This window comes from Tenrec ecaudatus, chromosome 5, assembly GCF_050624435.1.
Source record: "Tenrec ecaudatus isolate mTenEca1 chromosome 5, mTenEca1.hap1, whole genome shotgun sequence".
NCBI classification, from domain to species: domain Eukaryota; kingdom Metazoa; phylum Chordata; class Mammalia; order Afrosoricida; family Tenrecidae; genus Tenrec; species Tenrec ecaudatus.
This window is the reverse complement of record NC_134534.1, coordinates 127984469-128007234: the sequence shown is the minus strand read 5'-3', so window position 1 is coordinate 128007234 and position 22766 is coordinate 127984469. Positions and strand designations below refer to the sequence as shown.

General features: G+C 46.6%; 1 protein-coding gene across 1 annotated transcript; it reads right to left on the bottom strand.

The window, feature by feature from the left end:
* Positions 1–4093: 4093 nt before the first annotated feature.
* Positions 4094–5218, bottom strand: LOC142448938 (thyroid transcription factor 1-associated protein 26-like). The gene has a single exon (XM_075550731.1). The coding sequence runs from the start codon at positions 5216–5218 to the stop codon at positions 4502–4504; it is 717 nt and encodes a 238-aa protein (XP_075406846.1). The 3' UTR covers positions 4094–4501.
* Positions 5219–22766: the final 17548 nt, after the last annotated feature.

Below are 22766 nucleotides of genomic sequence, written 5' to 3'. Positions count from 1 at the left end.
GAAAAACCTAGGAAAGCTCTTTGGAGGCAGCAGCACTGCACATGAGTGGCTATTGGATACTGTTTAGATGCATGGCTTTCTATTTGGAACTTTTTTTTGTCTCACCTGAATGGAAAGGAAGAGGTAATACTTCTGGATCACACAGTATCCATGTCCACAAATGAGCTGCTCATTCCACAGTCCTGGCAGTGCCTTTTGAAAACCCTCTGCTTTAGAATGTCACTCCTTGAAGATGGCAGTGGGAGTGGCTGGGGCCAAGTATGCTGCCTCTTACTCCCAGTTGCAGGTTTCTGGATGCTGATTGTATCTCTTACAGCATCAATTAGTGGGCTTATTGTCTGCCACAGGCTTTGTTCACAGAGATCCTCCAGCTAGGTGGTGGTGTGTGCGCATAAGCAGAGGCTTCCTGCCAATCCCCCATGAGTAGTAGAGCTCCCATGGTGTGGACTCCATGAAAGCCGAGCTCCAGCCAGCAGGATTACAAAGGAGGGTGGGCCCGGCAGGACAGGAGGGCCATTGCCCCTATGGAATGACCTCAGAACCCCGCCTCCCTCCCTGTCCAGCTCCTGGGGCTATGGGCACTAAGCTTCATGCCTGACTCAGGAATAGACACAGGGTGAGGCAACTCCAGTAGGTGATTTTGCTGATCGAATCCAGCCTGAGATCATCCTTGCATGTGCCCTCTGTCCAGACCTTTTTTAAAATTGTTCATGCAACACTAACCACAATGCATATATACATCGGTTGTGTAAAGCACATTTGTACATTCATTGCCCTCATTATTCTCAAAATATCCACTCTCCACCCAAGTCCCTGGCCTCAGCTCCTCATTTTTCCCCCTCCATTCGAGCTACCCTTGATAATTTACTAATTATTTTCTCATATCTTGCACTGTCTGATGTTCCTTCACCCACTTTTCTGTTGAGGTTAAATGTAGATCCCTGTATACGGTTTCCGTTTTCCAACCTACCCTCCCTCCACCCTTCCCGAGTCTGCACTCATAACACTGGTCCTCAAGGGCTCATCCACCCTGGATTCCCCATGTTTCCTGTTCCTATCTGTCCAAGTGTACATTCTCTAGTCTAGCCTGATTTGTAAATTAGAATTGGGATCATGATAGTGGGAGAGAGGAAACATGTAGGAACTAGCGGAAAGCTGTGTTTCACCGTTATTATCTGGTACCTGTCTTGGTTTATCTCCTCCCTGACACCCTTCTGTTAGGGATGTCCAGAGGACTGTAAATGGGCTTTGTGTCTGTACCCAGCACTCCCCGCTCATTCGCAATGATAAGATTTTTTTTGTTCTGATGATGCCTGCTACCAAATCTTTTCAAAACCTCATGATCGCACAAGCTGGTGTGCTTCTTCCATGTGGGCTTTGTTTCTTCTGAGCTAGATGGGCGCTTGTTTTCCTTTAAGCCTTTAAGACCTCAGATGCTATATATTTGATAGCTGGGCACCATTAGCTTTCTTCACCACATTTGCTTATGTACCTGCTTTGTGTTCAGTGATCGTGTAGGGAAGGTGAGCATCATAGAATGCCAATTTTATAGAAGAGTATTTTTGCAACGAGGGAGTCCTTGAGCGGAGGCCCAATGTCCATCTGCTACCTTAATACAAAACCTATAAATATAGGGACATAGATCTATTTCCCCATGCTCATTTATTTAAATATGTACATGCCTTTTTTTAAACCTCTATAATTGACCCTTGCTTCCTAGCTTGCTTTTCTATTCCCTTTGATTTGCCTCTTGGGCCCACTGCCATGCTCACTTTTCATTTGTGCTTCAGTAATTCAGTAATTCCTCTTGGTTCCATTGGTTCCATTTCCCTTGATCACTCCCTACCAGGCCTCCTACATCCCCGTCACCACTGATTTGCATCACCTGTTCTTCCCTTTTCTCTGGGTTTCTTAACACCACTACCTTTCCCCACACCTCCCTCTCTCCCATGTCTCCCCAGAAGTGTTGGTCCTGTTTTCTCTCCTCCAGATTGTTCATCCAGCCTATCTTATTTAGACAGACCTGTAGATGTAATAACATACACAAAACAAAACAGAGCAAAACCAAGCACTAAAAGCAACAAAACAACCAAAATCCAATGACAATGAAAGAAAACAACTCAACAAGAAAGAAGTGGCTCATCGTTAGTTCAAGGTCGGTTTGTTGGCCTTTAAGAGTGTTTTCCAGTCCAGTCTGTTGGTGTACCAAGTACTGGCCCCAAAGTCATCCTTTGGCATTCCCTGGGGACCTTGGTGCTTCGTTTTCTTGCTCTTCTGCTGTACCCCCTTAGTGTTATGCCTCGGTGTGGCAGGATTAGTTCGGGCGCATTTCCCACACTGTGTCTTCAGTGTTGTCCCCTCTAAGGCTATGGGTCTTTGAGGGGTGTCTTGTCTCATCGTGGGGCTGGCCATGTGGTCTTCTATGTGGACTGGATTCTCTGAGTGGGAACATCATCCTCAAGTCCTGGTGTGCCAGGATGTGCTCCACACTCCCCTCCTCCCCCTTCATCTGCTCCATGTGCTCCGATCAGATATGTCCCTCTCTCAGAGCTGCAGATTCACTGCCATCCTCTGAAATAAAATATTTGGCATGGGAAGGGGAGTTGGGTGGGAGGATCTGCTCAGATCATTTGATGGTTCAGGATAGATTGACTGTTCGGCTGGGGACAGGTATGTGGGGCTTAGGGCTCTGGCTCCCAACACTGGTTGTGAATATGTCTTTGTTGTTAACCAGTTGTGTGCCTGTGGGTCAACATCTGTGTCTTTTTGAGTGAGTTTTCTCATCTGCAGAGTAAAGGTAATCCATTATCCAGACTCCCATGTCACCAATTGATTGAGAGGCACTAACCAGAGCCTGATTGAAATAGTGTGTACCTGTCAGGCGTGTTCTAAAAACACCTTAAAAGTCTTAAAAACACTATAAATGCCTTAAAAACCCTAAAACGTCTAAAATATTTCTAAAATGCTAAGACCACCCCTAAATACTCTCTAAAACATCTTAAGACCATTAAATACATGGTAAAAGGCTTTCTAAAACACCCTAATGCGCCATAAGTCTTTTTTTTTTTATCCTGTGAAATCACCCTTTATTGAAATAGTTCACAAAGGCTACTCCATGATGTGGGTGGTACCTTTGTTTGAAAACCAATCTATTTGAAAACGAAAGGTCAACAATTTCTCAGAAGCAAAAATGAAGAGGAGGAGGAAGGGAAACATACTGCAAAGGGAACAAACGAGGTGCAATCTGGAAGAAGGTCGACACAGTGTAACTAATGTCAGTGGACAATTTGTGTGAGAAGTGTAAAAGGGTAACCTATCTTGTGCAACCTTCTTTAATAAACTCAGCATCTCCTACTGCATTCTGTCTGTCAATGCAATAAGCTGGGATCGTGCCAAAGCAATCTCTCTGGCTTCCCCTTCAGTTATGTGGCTGCTTTTCCCAAAGTAAAGATCGCAGGTCTTTCTCCCCATTGCATTTTAGAATGCAGAATCAATTGATAGTGTACACGGAAGTCCTACTACAGCTGTAATGCAGTTTCAGGCGACATTCGTTACCACTTTTAACATTTCATTACGCAATCACAATTTTTAAATGACTATTATTACAAACCTTTTGCTTGCAATGATTGTTGCCAACATGTTTTTCAATGATTGCCAAGAAATAAGCAGAAGAAACATCCCAGTACTTGCCTTAGTTCCCAAGGGCACCAACAGGGGACACATTTCAGTGACAGTGTTCTTACAATACAGTTGCACAGATCTGGAAAGCTTAATTCTTGTTGCAACACTACTGGTTTACATGACTATCTGAATGACCAAAGATTAAGAAAGTATTTCATTTCTTTCAGGAAATATTTACAACTAATGACTGAGTCCTTATGCCCACATCTGCTCTTAGAGATCATATCCTTATATAGTGGGCCACAAGGTAGTTGCAGCACTACTTGTCCTGAATAAAATCTCTGCCCTGATATTTCTAGAAAGTCCATCTCCCAGCAAAATGCACTTAATTTAAAATAAAAGCAAAGCAGGACTGTTGGCCTCCATTGTTGAAATGAATCGCAATTGCTGAACACTGTGTAAATTGAAGCACTGCATTAAAGCTGTTCCTATAAAACATTTTGTACTTACTTTACATATTACAAAAGTATTTATGTTTGAGTCTGCTCCCAAATAGAAGGTGCTTTCGGTTCTTCAATCTATTTTTCTTTAGAAACAAATTAAAACAAGTCCTATAATGTACAACCTGTATAGAAAATGTCCTTTAAAAAAAGAGCATTTGCAACATTTTACACTTAGTGTAACTTAGCAATACAGTTTATGCTCATATATTTAGCTGGCTGTTAAGAGGCACATTACACAAGAAAGTTTCAAAAAGTTTGTGAAAGATGTACTGAAAAGACAATGGAACTTTCCCTTGGAAGATTTGAAGTCCCCTTGTCCATTCAGAAATAGTCGACATATGCAGATGCTTCAGCCACTGATTAAGGATGTATCTGATTTAATTTCCTGCTTGTATTTTTTGAAGAAGATATTCCATTTGTAAATTCAAATTTGGTTGGCCCCTTTTAGTCTTTTTGCTTAATATTTTGAACACTTCCATTTTCTTCTTTTTGTAGAGTCTTTGAGCTTCTTCTCGCTCCTGTTTCCTCCGCTCAAATTCCTGTTTCTTAGCAGCACGTTTGGCTTGGATCTGTGAATATTCTTCCTGTGCTTTCTGATTGGATGTTTTCTTTCTCTTTGTCTTTAGGGTAGCAAAGGAGTTTACTGCGGTGCTACAATGTTCTTCTGGCAGAGGATGGTCCAGACTGCACTGTTCCTCAGACACAGCCTGGTCAAGGCTGGCGTGCTCTTCTGGCAAAGGTGGTGCAACTTGTCCTTCTGGCAAAGGCTGGCGAACTTTTCTGATTTGTTTCTTGAGCCTTTCTTCTTCAGCTAAATAGAGATGTTTCAGGTGGTCTGGGTATTGATCTGTGAACTGGGATTCCCGTGAGGTTTGAAACTTTCTTTCCTTCCAAAGCAATTTCTTGTAACTTTGCTGAATCTTTAGCTTTCTTCGAAGTGCAAAGCCTTGCCCCTCGCGGACGCTCCCCGAAAAAGCCTTCGGATGATTCGATCGCCACCTTCTCTGTTTCAAGTCCCTCTTCGTGACTTCCACTGGAGAAAGCGCTTCGCCACGCAAACCCCGACTCTCGGCGCGCAGCTTCACCGGTGCCATGGCGGAGGCCTCGCGCCATAAGTCTTAAAAAAAACTTCTTACGTCCCGAAAACATAATAAATGCCCTAATATTATGCAAATGCCTTAAAACGCAAAATAAAGAACACGTGAAGCCCTAAAAACACGCTAAAAGTCTTTTAAAACCCCAAGAACATCCCTACAAAGCAACCCGAAGCACTATAAAACCCTGTAAACGTCCAACAGCCTAATAGACATGAATTCACCATGAAAGCAAAAAATAATCCAACAAAACCCTAAAGCCCTGAAAACCAAAACCTAATCCCCCCAAACACTCTAAGGCCTTAAGAAGCACCCTAAAATTTTAACAAAACACTAAAAGCCATAAAAACACATATAAGCCTAATAAACACCCTTAAACACTAAAATCACCCTAAAAGCCTTAAAATGTCTGAAAAGCCATAATATTCCCTAAAATTCAAATAACACTCTGAAGCCACAAATAACACACTAAATGCCTCCCAAAACATGTGGAACTTCCAAATCATATCCCTAGAAGATTCCCAAACCATGAACTTCCAAAACCACATAAATGCCCTGAAGACAACATGAAAGCCCCAACAAAACATAAAATGCTGGGGAAAAACACATAAAATATTTTAAAATACCCTAAAATCTCTAAGAAACCCTGTAAGATCACTAAAAACACCCCTACCTGCTAAAAAATACCTATACACTCCAAAAAATCACCCCTAAATCCCTTGAAAACTCCCTTAAACCTTATAAAACACCCTTAAAGCCCAAACTACCCTAATGCGCAAAAAAATTAAATGACCTTAAAGCCCTAAAAATCACATGCCACAAAAAAATCCTAAATGACCCCAAAATTCCAACTCAAAGCCAGCCTACAAGTCTTTTATGAGAACAGTTTTATCTTTCTACCAAGGAGAAGTTTGTAGGTTCAACCCCTGACCTTATGCCCTCACAATATGAAGTTAGTAATCAGTGTTTTTGCAATTCTTTGAAGAAAGAGGAGGGTAATTTTGTCAGGAGTGAATTAAACTTGTCTAGTGCCTTGAGTAGAACTGATAACTGTACTACATTGAGTCGTCTGGTCAAGGAGCATGGGATATTATCCCATTTGCTGAGGTCACACTTGATTTCTTGTAATTTCTGTAGTTTTCCCATATAAATCTGTTGTTTTTTTATTCAAGTATAGATATAGATATTTTCATTTACGCTTGGCTATTGTAAATGGTACTACCTGAAAATGTGTATTTCATTAATTATTATTTCTTGATCTATTTCTTCATCCTTCGAAATATTATCAGTTTGTTGTGGTAGATAAACATTAGGACTTTGCATAACTTAGGAATATTACATTTCACGGAAAAATCATATTAATTATGTCGACAGAGCTATAAAAGGAATGTTGCCCTGAATATCTTCAGATATGACAGCTGTTTCATTGAGAAATTGAGCCAGACAGACACAATGTGATGTAAATTTTGTTATTTTCATGTGGGTTCCTTCACTCTTCCAAAAAAATTAGTTTCATGAGCCCCTTGGGGAATGAGTTTGAGTTCAGATCAGATGTATATTTATTTATTTGAGTCCTGAAGCCCATTTGATGGACTATTCTGTTGCTTCCAAAGTAGTCAGTCACTTCCCCACCAATTCAGGAATTTGTCCGAAGCAAAAGTAAAAGTGTGGCGGACGACATTTGACTGCACACCATCTAAAATCACACTCTCATTTGGTGTTGGCAGTTTTACTTGTATTTCAATTGTAAACTACACTTCAGAGTTCAGGCTAGTGAAAACGTTTCAGTGGGGAAAATTTGCACACAACTACGTGCAGTTTGTGATTCTGTTGTTCCCAAGCAAGGCTATGAGGACAAAGATGCACAAGCATGTGGGGCACTGCAGACAATGTGTGAAAGTTTCCAGGAGCTCAGGGGTGGACAGTGGCTGTTAATTCTCCCGTGCTGGCAGTGAGCTATGTGGGAGGGGTTTGTGTAAGGTCCTTGTGAGGTCTCTGAGAAGTCTCCATAAAGGATGCTGAGAACTTCATATGAAGTCTCTGTGCGAGGCCTCTGAGTCTCTCTGGAAGTCTCCAAGGAAGTATGTGTGTGAGGTTTCTCTCTTGGGTATGTGTGAGTGTCCTTGTGAGATGTCTGCTGAATTGTGGGGGGTGGGGGGCAGGTGTTTCGCTGAGGTCTCTGCAGGTCTGAGTGGGCTTCCCTTTGTTTGACCTCACAGCACCATATAAGAGGACCTGGTGGCAGGGGAAAGGGAAGGGGCTTGGTTCATGCACCCCTTGCTGTTCTTTCAGGGTCTTCTCTCCATCTCCGTGCACTTACCTAGCACGAACGGTAGGGTTCAGCAGCGGGTAGTCCGGTGTCCAGCTCTTCACACTCCCTAGGAACACACCCAAGCTACCTGCTACCCAAGAGGCCCCAGATCCAGGCTCTGCAGATCCAGAATCTGATTTTTTACTGCCACAGTCACTCCAGAGGCTGCCTTGGCACAATCAGGACTCCAGAAACAACATCATGCTGCTGTACCAGCAGTCTCTGGGGCCTATGTCCACTTCCCTCCTCCACCACTGGTGTCAGTCCCCCCCCCACCCCACACACACACACACTTGGTGTCCTGACTGAGGCATGGAGGTCAAGGCTCAGTGGATGTCTTCCTCGGCATCCTTTACTGTTTAGTTCAGTAAACAGTAAACACTGGCCCACCAGGGGTGTTCTTTTAAGCACATGAGAATTTACTCTAGCGGATCAACTAATCATATTTTGGGGGGCCCTCCTGCCTCCTTCTATAATCTGGTGCCCAGGAAATAAAACCCTGTGTTAGAAGCACAGAGGAAACACTGACCACTATTGAACTGTTTTCCCTTATCAAGACAGGTGATGTCTAATCTCCGTGCACATCCTGATTTCCCAGGAGTCTCTAGGGGAAGGGAAGGCTGCTCCCAGTTGTGACTTTCTTTGCAGCACTCAGTCCTTAGAAGCCACTCTCTCCGGAGAACATTCCTAGAGCACGTGCACGTGTGTGTGTGTGTGTGTGTGCGTCCGTGTGTGTGAAGATCACCAGCCTGGGGTCATGTTTCTTGAGAACATTCCTAGAGTTTGCGCGTGAGTGTGTGTGTGAAAACCACCAGCCTGGGATCATGTTTCTTGAGAACATTCCTAGAGCATGCGTGCATGCGTGCGTGTGTGTGTGTGTGTGTGTGTGTGTGTGAAGACCACCAGCCTGGGATCATGTTTCCTGAGAACATTCCTAGAGCGTGTGTGTGTGTGTGTGTGTGTGTGTGAAGACCACCAGCCTGGGGTCATGTTTGCTGAGAACATTCCTAGAGCATGTATGTGTGTGTGTGCACACGCGTATGTGTGCATGTGAAGACCACCAGCCTTGGGTCATGTTTCGTGAGAACATTCCTTGAGCGCGGACGCGTGTGTGTGTGCATGTGTGAAGCCCAAAAGCCTGGGGTCATGTTTCCTGAGTCCTGGCATCCCTGTTATTGACTCATCCCCACTCTACCCCACCCTGGCTATAAACTCATTCTTCCACCACACAGGAGATGGAAATCAAGTAAAATAACAGTTTGTCGCCCCACTAAGATAGTATTGAGAAAGTAACCTTCCCTGCTTGAAAACTGTGCCTTTGCTATACAACCCAGTGCTCTCTGTAGGAGATAAAGTTCTGCTGTGGGGGCAGCTAGCTAAAGCTGGGGTGAAGCACCTGGCCGATTCCCCTTTGTAAGCCTGTGTTAGCTCTGCTTGTGTCTTGCATCATTTCTGGGGATCCTCATGCTCTTTGGCCGCCTTTGCTACTTCCAACACTTCATATTCTTCTTCACTGTATCCTTCCCTACCCTGTGTCCATGGTGCCTAACCATTAGTGGTTATTACACAGACACTCATCCTGTACCACTCAGCCTAAGCTGTTGCTCCTTCTCCGGGTTTATATACAGAGGAAGGCATGTGAGCTGTGAACCAGATTTTCCCTTGGTGCAGTGGGTGAGCACAGTCCCCTGCTGGCAGCCTCCCTAGCAGTTCCCACCCACATGTGTCAGACCTGGGACTTCCATCCTGGAGGCTACCCTAGGCTGGGAGAGAGGCAAAGGTAGCAAAAGATGTCATTTCACATTTTGTGACAGGTGTATTGAGGCGGAACCTCCATGCCAAACTTGGCAGCCTTCATCAAATGCACATGTGGGACTTAGACAGGCCGCCACATGTCTCATGCCTGCTTGGTACCATGAGACGCTACTTTGGTCTAAACCTCTTCTGGAGCCTGCAATGGAATTTCTTGGCTGGATTGCGCCTCTCAAAACCTATCAACTGCAGCCACATAACGTTGAAGACAAAGTAATGGCACCAGGGAACATTCTTCACTGTGTTGGGACCTTCTGAGGTTTTCACAGTAGGGGTGTTACCATAAATCATAAGAGGTGCAAAATGAAGAACTTGGGATGGAAGTGGGTGGGAAACACTGCTGAAAACCTCCTCCAGAGCCCTGCCCTTTGAGAAGTCAGAGCTAGCACTCAGAGAAGGAGACGCAGTATCTAACATAGTTAAAGGTATATTATGCCAACCTCGTCAATGAACTCATGTGGGGTTAATTGAAAGGCAGGGAGATCAATGGCTCTGTGAGCCTAGCCTTTCTGGTCTCTTGCTCTCTGATAGTGCCACCAGGGTGGATATGCATTTGTTAGGTCCCTAAAGCAGCTGGAAAGACTCATTTCCAGGGAGATCCCTGAGGAGAAGCCGCATGGACCTACCCTGTTGCAGCCCTGGTTTCTGCAGCAGCCTCATGGAGAACCTGCCAGCGCACGGACTACAATTTCCTCCTGCAGTCATTGTCTCCCCATGTGTTTTTGGATTGTGAGGAGGACTTTGTAGATTGGTGTCAGACACATGGGATACTGTTGGACTGGTGGTCTTAGATTGAACTGGGTTGGGATGCTTTTCAATGTTCACTTAACCTTTATATAAAACTCATAAAATATGAGTGTATGAATTTTGTTTCTCTAGTCTACACAGACTAACACACATGACACCCCCTCTAGATCCCACCATGAAGCACAGAAGTCACACTTTAATGTAGGAGGGGGAAAATCTCTATTATGGAACAATGAATATCATGGCTGAGAGAAGCCATTAGCCTGTGCAGAACAGGCTAAAGTGGCTGGCATGGATACTTTCCTACTAATCAGAGCAGAAGAAGCGTCTTCTAATTTGCCAGATAAGACATATTCTCGAAGACAGTGACGTGGGCAGTGGTAAGGGTAACTGGAGTAAGCCCACCTCCTCCGCCTGTGCTGCTGCAAGCTGACTGGGCACACAAACACCCTGGGGGGCAATGCCTGAGTGTGGCTTCTGACATTGAATCCCTTGAACAGACAGAAATTTGTGAATACATCCCTGATACAGGTGCTCGTGGTGGGAAGGCTCTGGCAGTCAGGTATCGCCTGGCAAAGGCAGGGTCTCACACTTGCCACTCTCCTGTGTTCTACAAAGAAAGGAGCCCCACAGCTGGAGGAACATCCATTAACTGAGGCCTGCGCTTCTTTTTGTGAACTTGACATTGACGCAAGATACTCCTGTTGACAGCCTGGTGTCCCCTCTAGGACTTGGCCAACATCTGTCGTGAGCACCTGAGCCTCCGTGACCTTGTTAGGAGACACTGGTTGTCTTTGAAGGGGCCTAAGGCTGTGACCACAGGGTAATACGGGCTTTCCTTTTTGCAAAGGATCACCGTGTCCTGTAGACTTTTTGCTGGAGCAAATCCACTGGACAAAGTACTTCCTCCATTTTTTGCAGTGGCCCTCAGCAGGAAGCTGTCCCTTCTCTGGTGGGAGCTGTGAGGACTTGATCTCAAGGCACTCAGCCAATGCCTTGTCTTGCACAGGCTGGCTTAACCCACAGACTTGGGAGATGCCTCTTCCCGCTAATCCTTTTCCATGCTCTTCTGGATTGGGCCATTTATGGGTCTCCCTCTTGTCAGTGGGAACAGCATCCTTCCTTCTCCTTGTCGAGGGGTCCTGAAGGTTGGGGCTTTTGAGCTTCTGCTGCCCCATGTAACTTGCTCTAGCCACCACGAAGCCACTTGGCCCTTGACATATTGGCTTATCCCCAGTGAACAAATGCTGGGGGCGGCAATGGACCACCTGAGAAGGCAAAGCATTGGTGGCAGTGAGCACATCAGTGGTACAGTCCTGAAGGGGCCCGTCTACAGGACAGCATGGAGAACCACCCTCTGCCTCTACCTCCACCTGGAGCTTAATCTCACTGCACACTCGTGCTGTAAGGCTTGGCTTTTCAGGAACTGGAGCACACTTTCCAGGTAGCAGGAAACTTTTACTACATCCTAGAGCCTCGAAGCACCCCCGGTCCACATCATTGGTTTGAGATTTTGCCAGCACACTGGTTTTGAAAGTGTCTCTATCGTCTAGCTCTATTGAAGAAGACTTCTTGACCACCACCAACCCTGTCTCTTTGGCTCTTGAAGATGGACATTCAGAGTTCACTTCCAATCTGGGGCCTCCTGGGGCACAACTAGCACCCTCTTTCCTTGACCCCTTGCTGGTCAGTACTGGATTTGAGGTTTGCTCTAGGCTCTCTCTCTGGACACTTTCATTCTGGAAGGTTCTGCCAAGGATACTGGGCATGAAGGCTGGAAACGGCTGCCTGAGGGCCAATGAGCATCCACTGTCATTATCAGGTGGGGGGTAGGCTGGGGTTCCCTGAACAGGCTCCTCTGTAGGGGAGCAATCAGCAAAAGAACTCTCCAGGGTAGGGCTTGATTCCTTTGTGGTCACTCTCTCTCCCCAGTCTGCCTGACAGGGTTCTCCCAGGACCTTGACAGCCTCAGTTACTGGGTTAGTTGAAGACTTAGGGGTGGCTAAGCAGGTGGACTTTGGAAAGGACATTGCGTTGTCTTTTCTTGTCCTACAGAGGTTTGTGGGCTCAAGGACTTTGAGGGGCATGCACCACCTCTGCCTCATTTGGAGCCTTACGATATGCGAGTCCAGTACCTGTTGAGTGCCCGGGCTGAGAAAGGAAAGGCTCTGCGTTGTGTTCAGGAGATCTCCCAGCTCTCCCCAGGAGGCCACATTGACAACACGTGGATGGGTCAGGGAAATAGACAAAGCATGCGTGGTCGCAAGACATGAACGGCAAACAATGGCAGGGATCTGATCCTTTCTAATCTGCTCCACCTTCCTGCACATGTGGACATTCAGGGTGTTTTCCAGTAGGATTTTGTTTGGACCCCTTAGGGTGTAAGTTCCTGCGCTAATCCCCTTGTGTATCCTCAAATCACTTAACTCCTTTGAGTCGGCTCCCGGAGTTCCTTTTGGGCAGTAGTTTCCTGATCCACGGATAGATAGATTACATTTGGATATTTTCCTCAAGTAATTCCCTTGTCCATTGACCGAGTTGTTCCTCAGCTGGACACCGGCTCTGCAGCACGCAAGCGACGGTCCAGGGTGTGTGCATCTTCCTGGGGACACCGTCTTCATTACATTCTTCCCCTGCTTGTCTCCAGGTGTGGAGCAGGAGCATTCGGGCTGCTTCATATCCAGACAAGTCCCTGGCCATTTTTCCTGAGGTTGCTTTAGTGTCATAGACTCAAGAGTCCCATTGCCAAGGGGCCCCTGCAATTGAGGTAAGTTCTCTTGGCGGTGGAGCTCCGATTGCTTCAAGCAGCCAGGAAGCTTGCGGTCTGTCTTTGGGGTCTGGACCTTCTGATTGTCCTGGGGATGAGTGGGGCTGTGAAGACAAAAAGCTTCCTGGGGTCGTGGCATCATAAAGGGTAAAGAACTCTCACTTTCCTGTTGTTTCTTTAAAAAATGGCTTTCCAGCTGTTGAAGTGAATTTGGAACGCGTGATTGGGACTTAGTGTGGACGGGAAGACAGGATTCATCACAGGGACTCTTGTGAGGAGGAGGAAAAGGTACTGCGAGTGGGCCACGGGGCTGTGGACCGGGCGGAGTCAGGACTGTAGCCGGCGGTGGGGCCTGGGCTTGGCATGCAGTTGGAAGTAAAAGTTGGAATCGGCCTTCAGTGTAGGGCAAGGAGTGACGTTGCAACAAGAGTGGGTACTCTTTAGCTTGCATTTGAGCTGGTAAGACATTAGGAATTTCATTAAATAAGACAGTGGGAAACTCTAGGGTGGATCCAGAGACCCTGAGAGCAACTGCCAGAGACTCGCTGTGCAGAAAAGGGAGACCCCAGAAAAACTCACTGAATTTTTGTGGAAAATGCTTCTGAGGGCTGGGTATCTGCTCTGCTTTACTGCTGGCATTCCAGAAGGGCTGGGGAGGTGCAGTGATCTGCTCCCCATCGAGTGCCTTCAACATATTTAAGGCCTGCAGATGGTATTCTGATACACCCTTTCCTTTTTCTTCCCAAATATTCCATTTCTCTGCCTTTGTGATTTCTATTTCCAGCAGCTTGTGGACATTGGGGTTGAGCAAGGTGGGGCTCCCTACTTCCCCCTGCCTCATTGTGGGTCCTTCATGAAAGGTGTCTTCTTGGGGGTGCCAGGTAGAGTGCTCTTTCAGAGACCCAAAGTATTTCAAGGAGGGAAGCTGTAAGTTCTTGGCAGCTGCCCAACACTGGGGTGGGGAGGCAGTAGGGCGGCCTGTGGGATCCTGGCTTGTGATGGCTGCCATGGCAGGTGTGGAGCAGCGGTTGTGTGGAGATGGGCTCTGCCTGGGCCTTGCCAACAAGTCATTCTGAGAATGAGTCCCTGTGGGGTGCAGGGCTGGTGAGTCCCAGAGAGTGCTTGGAGGCTGCAGGTAGGCCTTTGAATCCGGGGGTTTGGCACTGGGTGAGGGAAGAGCCAGTGGTGTGGGTGAAAGACTGTCAGGTTCACGGGAATGTGCGCAGTCTGGTGATTGACTCAAGGCGGGTAAGACATGAGAAGTTGAGAGGCACATCTGGGCCCGTGGAAGGGTGGAGTTCTGAGACCTAGGTGTCCGGAATGGATGAGCCGCAGAACCGTGTGGGGCGCGCGTACCAACGTGGACTTCAGCCGTCCCTCTATTTCGCCAGCTACCAGAGAGGGCTTGAGCTTTCTGTTGACCAAAGCTGCCAGTGTCAAGTGGGTTTCCCAAGTGGCTGTAGGAGACAGAAGGAGCAGATTACAGCCAGGACTGAAGGGGCAAGAGACTTAGCAGGCTAGCAAGGGTCGGTGCAAGCTCAGCCCCTCCCCAAGCCTTGATGGCCTGCTCTTCCTGCCCCACCCCACTGCCCGGGACTCCTGTCATTCTCTGCCCATCCCTGAAAGTGTCCCCCAAACAAGCGCATGCCAGCTGCTCTGCAGCCCGAGGCCACACAGGCACCCTGGTTGGAAGATGCACCCCGCGGTGAAGCAGGAAGGTTACTTACTTCTGCCTACGATGCAAACGCAGGTTCTGAGCGCCATGTAGTTCTTGCAGGAAGCTTCGGAAAGCTGGAAATCAGGAGAACTGTTATGGTGCAGCCCTCCCAGAGGACCGAAAGGAATGTCACACGGGCTGTGCACTTAGGACGTTGGACTCTCCAGAGCTTAAGGTCAAATGATAGCTTACTCCCACGGGCAGGAGGTGCTTTGGCATTTCAAGGAGCATCGGTTTCCAATATTGTCTGTGGGGTCTCAGTGAGCAATCTGAACCTTGGCAAAGTTACACAGCTTATCGCAGTTACCCCTCAATGTTCCACCTCCAAATCCACCAGAATCTGCTCCTGACACCCCCACTGCTCTCTACTGGGTCCTACCTTGGCCAGCCTTCATCCCATCCTAGGCCCCTCCTGTACATCTGGGAAATATCTGGGTTCTGTTTCCATCCACAGTATCCTTTTGTTCAGGACTATTACCTGAGAGAGACGGGCTCTTGCCACTGGCATCCTGCAGAGGAGGGGACAGGAGAGCTTACAGAGCTTGGTTGAATGGGCAGAACCTTACCTTTCAGAGCGTCACCTTTGTCCCTTGACCTGCTGCTTCTCCTTGTCTCCACCTGAGGCTGGGGCACAAGAGAGGAAGTCAGGCTGGAATCCAATCCTGCGTCTGTTCTTTGTGACAAACTGCAGGCATTTACTGGTGATTAGAAGAATGACAATCTCCATGGAATGACTAAAGCCCAGAAACCAGCTTCTGTGTGAGACCTAGAGTGCATTTCTTCCGTCAGCCTTCCTCTACTCACGGAGAGCACACACTCTCAGCACTCGGTGTTCTGGTGGGCAAGATTTTGATTATGGAGGCTGAAGCTCTGGGCCAGCCCTTGACCACTTCCTCCCCGGGGTCAGCCATGCTTTCTCAATTAGCCCAGACAGAAAAGGAGCCTTGGCCCAGAGACTGGAGCTCAAGGAAAGAGACTGAGGACCCAGTAATGAGAGCTGCCCTTTGAAACGTCTAGTCATCTAGTCCTTAGCCACTCCGTCACTATATTGGGGATTTTTACCTATTGCCCTCTATAACAACTAGAGATGGGAGGTCTGAGATCTTCAAAGAGAAATATTTTTGAATGCTCATCTTACTGGCAAATGATTTACATATCATACGAGTCAATAGTTCAGTCGTTCAATCAGATCAAGGGCAATGGTACAATCAATGATTACCATATCCATTTTAGAACAACACCCCCCCCCCCTCCATGGTTAAATTGCCTTCAAAAGGAGTTGTGTAATCACAGTCAGGTCTAAAGCTCTCTGTCCCCTCTGGCCTCCTTCATTTTTTCGTCTTGAAATCAATCCCCCTTCACTCCCTAGCATCCCGATGGGGGAGTTCTCCACACTGCTGATCTCACAATCCCTCCCTCTGCCATGAGATCTCTCCACCTGCAACTCTGTCAACCCTTGTGTCCATGATCATGATGCATCCACGCCTCCTGTGCTTCACAAACAGGGAAAGCCAACAGAAATAATGAAAATCAACATAAGCCGGCAAGGATAAAATGATACCAATGCAGTGAACAAAGTCCTAACAGTGAGTAAGGACGCACCAGCCCTCATCAACATTCCAAAGCCAGGGCTGATGGTCTCTTCTTTCTTGAGATTTCCCCTATCAGGAAATTAATTACGAAAGGAAAAATTTATAAAACAAGGAAAAATCAATCTCTCCTATGGCTGGGTTGAGAATTTCTTACCTTTATCCTTTTCCTGGGTGGTCGCACAGGTGGAGTATTTGGAAGGAAGGGGAGGACCAGGAAGAAGCAACCCACTCCATACAGGATGCCCAAGGTCAAAACAGTGAACCAGGTGGGGTATTGGTAGGTCAGCCAGGAAGCACTTTTCTGTTCCAGCAGAAAGAGAATCTCCTCCATCTTCTGGATACAGCGGTTGCACTCAGGCAACTGAGCACTCTGAGTCCCCTCTGGCTTCAAACCCACTTGCATCACAAACCTGGGCCCACATCACTAAAGGGTCACAGTGGGGTGGGAGGTGACAGCAGGACAACACATAATCCCTCCCTCTACCCTCCAGCTCATCACATCCCTCCCCTGCTCTGGTCTTCTCTCTCCCACTGCCTGCTCTGGGCCTCCAAAGTCACCAGCTGCACCTGATGGAATGGAATCTTAGTGCAAGTTCTTATTCATTCCACCTCCCACCTAGGTATTACCTGCTTCCTTGGCAAGTTGCCTGAATCATGACCAATTTCATAGGCTTAGAATATCTGAAGTTGTCTCTGTCCTCAATGAAAACCTTCTCAAGACATGGTTTTACTTTGTCTTATCCAAGATAGAGAACTTAGGTTTATGTAACATTTATTTAGCTTTATGAATGTTGGATGAAAAGCTTGGAATTTGACTTCTATGACCAGGAGAGTTATTCAAGAGCTGAGGTATATCTCTCCCAGGAGAGAGATCTAACAAATTTTCTGCCAGATGGTACATTTGGGGAGACAAGGAACACTTAAGCATTAATCATTCTTAACAGTGTCCCCTGCAAATCTTCCTTGTGTGTGACTACTGCCCATTTAGGGCTTGCTCTGGGAACACTTGATGGGGTAATAAGCCTTGCAACAATTCAGGCTCAAAGGGCAAGCATCTGGCTGAGCAAAATAAAGAGATAATATGGATTGAGTTGTGTCCTTACCACTACCACTTGAGATATTCCCCCAAAATTCGTTGGAACCCTAACACTGAAGGCTATAATCTGATTTGGTTATGTGAGGGCTCTCTCTGGGAGAAATGTACCTCTGTCCTTGGCTTCACACAAGAACCAATTGACGCAGAAACCTAGTTTGTGATCCAAGTGACTTTATAAAGGATAGAAGAGGCAAATATGCTCGTGGGGGGTGGGGGCGGACTGGACAGCCCATGCACGCTGGGTTGCGTGACAGCTGGTGGGAGGCCCCCCCCCATACCCTGTTGGTAGGCATGGCTGACGGTACTGTATGACCCCATTGACTGAATTAAGCCCACCTGGTCTAGATGGGGGCCCGCCCAGGTTGACCTGCTTCCTGTCACAAGGACCTAAATGTGTGCATCTTTCCAGCCTGAAGCAGCTTTCAACTGTCTCTGATGGGGAGGAGGTTTGGCATGCACAGCGACCACCCTCAGTTCTGCCTCTACTTACCTAACAGGTACACGGCATTTCTTTTCTGTTTTTTGAAACAACAACAAAAAAATCATTTGTGATCTTTCTATTCCAGCGGTGCTAGGAGCAAGGCAGAGGCAAAACCCAAGAACAGGGTTCTTCTCTGTTGAAGCGCGAAAAACTCACGGGGAAACAAACAAGCATCTTCATCCACGTGAAGTGAATCTGTGAATCAGCAGCTCCCAACTGACCAAAGCACGCACAGAGCAGCCCAGCATCAAGGTCCGTTTCTGTGCACTGCTCCCACTGTGAGGAAGAGCTTCATGTGCATTAATAGGGAACTTTTGTAATATTTGAATTTTGAATAGTGGTTTTTGTCAGAAACTGGAAAAAATCTCAAAGCCTGAAGAAACTCCTTTCTAGTACTGAACATTCAAGGGAGCCTGTGGAAGCCTGAAATGATTGCTAGGTGACCACCTGGATCTGCTTGTTGAGTGAAAGTGACAGAATAGCAGCAATAGAGCAGTGGGTTCATTCTGACCACTGACACTCGTGGACCTGGTTTACAGGCAGTAGAGAAGAAGATGAGAGCAGGTTGACTGGTTTGAAGTCCATGACCTACTCCGAGGGGACTAGAGTTGTGGAGAATTGGTGATGGGGCCAAGGTCTAAAGGCAATGCAACCAATGGACACTGAGGTGAGGCCAAGAGAGGGAGCCCACATTGACTTGACCCGAACCCAACCAGATGAAGAGAAGAATGTTGAGCCTGTGCACTGGTATATACTGCTGCAGACTGTATAGACGAACTGTCCTGCTTTGACTTTGTTGTGGATGTGGACTTCACAAGGTTCCAACTGGCATGAAGACTCTTTATATTGAAGAATATGATTGTCTCCTCAGAGCACTGGGTTGATGTAAGTAGGCAGTAGAGAAACTGGATAGCCAAAATGGGCCAGATAAAGTTATGAAATTGCTAGCTTACAAGCTTTCATAGATACTGTAATATATTCATAGACTTATAGGATTAATATGTGGGTGTACCTTAACTGCAATTGTTAAGCATAGGATATTTTTGTTTCATCACTTACAGAATATTATGTTTAAAGGAGGGTGGCACACAGTGAAATGTATGCATTTTCATATTATACTGTTAGATACTGATATGATCCTATTATTGTTTTGAAATTATGTACGGCTAAAGAATTTTGTGAAAATGTCAAATGGACAAGGGGTGGTCTGTTGTAATTATACAATCTGGTGTCAATTTGGGACTTGAGAGGATTAAGAGTGAAGGGGTAGACTCTAGTCTCTCTATTGGGTTATGGCCAATGAGGCCTCTTTGTGGGCCTGGCCTTCCCGTCAGGGTTCTGGGAAATCTGGTATTTCCTCCTTGGAGGCAGCAGACTATCTTTCTGCTCATTCCCTGAGAGATGTCCTACTAACAAGACACATGGCACCACACTGATAGAACCCATGCCCTGGGAACTGGAGGAGCCACATGGAGACCCTGCCAAAGCTGAGATGCTTCTACCACCACTGGATGCAGAAGACTTTGCAACTACTGACCTGTGATCTTCCTGCATTTGGGGTCATTGAAGGTGTTTCATGAGTCTGAAGAGAACATTATAGATTGATATCAGACATGGGCTAATATTGGACTTATGGACTTGATCTTGGTTGGGCTGGAATGCTTTCTCAATATACAACTGTTCTTGTATATAAAGGTCTTTCCTATACACATATGAGTGTGGATTTGTTTCTCTAGTCTACCTGGACTAACACTCATGGATCCCTTTCAGGACTGTAAGTTCTGTTCCCCTGACTGCTGCAAAGTATGTGACAGAGAAGAAAAGGGAGAAGAGTGAACTGTACCCATTTATTGAGGTAAGAAAAGTGATGAAGGAGCATGGCCGGTTCCCCAAACTTCATGAGTGGAAAAATGGGCTCTTGGCACAAAATGACATTCAATCTTCACCAAGAGATTCAGGGCTAAATTGCTGCCCTATCTCTGACCTCAGCTTTTGTTTTATTTTAATTCTCATATAATTCACATATATCATTCAATACTTCAGTCATATTAAGATTTGTGTAATCGTCACCACAATCAGGTTTACATCATTTCCTTCTTTTATATTCATTTTTGTTAGCCCCCCCCCCCTCACTCCCCCAAATCTTCCCTGCCTGTCCCTAGGTGATTGTTAATTCTGTTAGTGTCTCTCTGGATTTACCTCTCCTGGATTTCATATGTATTAAAAAAAATACAAAACAAAATCAAGAAACAAGTAGAAAAGAAAAACTAACAATGATAAAAGAGAGAAAAACCTCAATCGAACAGAAAGTGAAAAATACTAAAAACTGGAACCAAATTAAAATTAGTCTGAAGAGATCAAATGATCAGGTGTTACATTTGAACTTAACTGTATCTGTTCATGTCCATGGACTGTGGTCAGAGGGAATTCACCCCGCATGTGCATTTGAGTCCTTTTGCAAACTGGGTGTTCCGAACTTAAGCTCTGATTCTTGTTCATACCTGCAGGTTGAGATTCTATTATTTATCACCCTGGCATCACACTGGCTGTGCTGCTTGTTCTGGGCGGACTTAGTTGACATCTCACTTAGATGGCTGCTTATTTTCAGAAAAAAGGTTTAAGTACAAGGCCCTGTTCTTTGTGATAGATGTGCACCATCTGATTTCAGGGGTTTTTTACACCCTATGCTTTCCAGTCAAATATTCACTTGAGGTAATTCAAAACACTCACTTGGCTCGATGACGCCAGAATAGCTCCCCTCCATGCAGTTCCATGGAGCTCAGCATAGTTAGGGCGCAGAGATGAAAAGACGATTGAACCATGTACTGAACGTTCAGGTTTTTCCCTGCTTTTGAAAATCTGTTTGCGCTTGTAGAGTAAATGTTTTGTACTTTTTAAGAGTGTAAAAAAAATAGATGGAGGGATTCAGAGAAAATGGCGACCAGATAGGACCCATCTATCTGGAGCTCCTGCTGCCAGACCAGAAAAATAGGAAATTAGGTGAAGGAAACGGGGAGGTGGAGTTCTGAAATTAGAACTAGGGTAACAGGGTTTCTCCTGAACCCCTTCTTTTGTGGGATTTCCACTTACAAAGCAAACCAAGAATGCTTTAAAGCACTATAATTTTGACGAAGTGGCAGGCGCCAGATATGCCCTTGCCTGGAGCAGGGATCCCTGCAGGTGGACGCCCTGAGAGGGGTCAGAATCTCAGACACGAGGGGAACCCCACACTGAGCTCTCCATGCGGTTGGATGCCTTGAGCTCACGGTCAGGGGTTGGTGGTGGGTAGCTATAATTTAGAGTAGAAGAAAAAATATATTATTACCTTAGGAAGATCATGGTGTGGGAGAAAAAGGCAGAAAGTCGGGAGTCCAGGGAGCAAATTTAGTTCCAATTGGCCGACTAGTAAACAACCCCCCTGATAAGCTGCATCTCCCCCTCTGGGGGTCAGCTTGACAGCCACCAAATCTGAGCACATCACAAGTAGAATTTTTTTTAAGGGTGAAACATAAATGATTGGTTTAAAACTCAAACCCAAGTCTGGTTGCTCAGCTCCAAGCACCACATAGGGGAGTCCCTTAACATAAATCAGCATAAGAAGCAACCTAGCTAAGGAATGCCAGAACTCAGCCACAGGGCCTGGCAGCTTTTACCATAACAAAGACCCGCTGTAGCAGTGTCAGCCTTAAACAGCACTGAGCTGTAGCCCAGAGACTGTGGGAGACAATTTCATTCTAGCTGGCCAGAGGGATAAAAAAGAAAATCCTCTGATCTAGGAAGCATCAGCAGTCTAGATAGGACAACAAGCTTCCCTCTCAGTGATTCTACACATAGCTGGGGAGGCCCTGCCGGTCTTGGAGCCCTAGACGGGGCTGAGGGAGCCCCCCAGTGCCCCCTCCCAGCCCCTGCTGCAGTGCTACATGCAGCACAAGGCAGGTACTCCAGCACCCAAGTGACCCCTGGCCACGGGCGCCATCTTGCTTTTGAAGTAATCTCACACAGCATCTGTGGAACCCTACATCAGGGATGGGAAAGTCCATTAACGCATGCCCAGGAGAGCCAGCATAGGAAAGCTGGATTTTCCTGCCCGTGGGCTCCGATGGATGTTGCACCTGGAGCAGCCCACCTGGGCCAGATGATTGCAGTTCAGCCAATGGGATTGACCTGGGGTCGTTCACCAGCCTCCCCGGGAACCCTTGAAAAGGCAGGGACCAGAAGGGAGAGGGGTGGTCTGGTCGTCTTCCTGGGAGGAGAGAGATCCTTGCATGACCTGAGGCAGTCTCTGCCAGGCCCCATGGTCAAAGGAATCCTATGGGTGCCTTGTAAAACCTGAAGCTTCTTTTAACTCTCATTAAATTCACTTGGATCACGAACCCGGCTTCCGCATGAAATTTTTCTCGCGGGGAGCCAAGGACTGGGGTTGGAATTTAGGCCAGAGAGAGAGACCTTACAAGTCCATGACCCCGTGACCTTGAGGAAGAGTTGGAATTCCTCTGGCCTCAAGGACAGGTGATCAAGTATCATTACCTCCTTACCCACTGCTCTACTTATTCTCACTTTATTCACTAGCCCTTCTAACTTTTCCACCGCACTCAGTTTCAACGTGCTCAGGTTAGTGTTGGGCTTTTATTTACTCGCTTTCTTCTTTATCCCTCTTTTTTTCCCCTTTTCCCCTCTTTTTCCTCTTCTCTCCCACTCTCTCCTCTCATATGCCACTAAAGGCTTCCAGGTCACTTCCCTCCGCTTAGGGCAAATCAACCCAAATAGCAGGAGGCACTCCAGCCTGCCCTCTGTGGGAGTGCTGTACACCACACAAGGCACCTGGGACAAACACCTACAGTGCGCTGCACCGTTGAAGAAACCTCCGTCATGCCTCTAAGGTGATCTCGTCAACTAGGGCAATTCTGCCCAGCACCACTGGGTCCCGGCATTAAAAGGGCACACTGACCTGCCATGTTGGAGCAGTGTCTAAACCCCTCTGGCCCCTCATCCAAGCAATCAGGGATCAGCTACTACTTTATACTT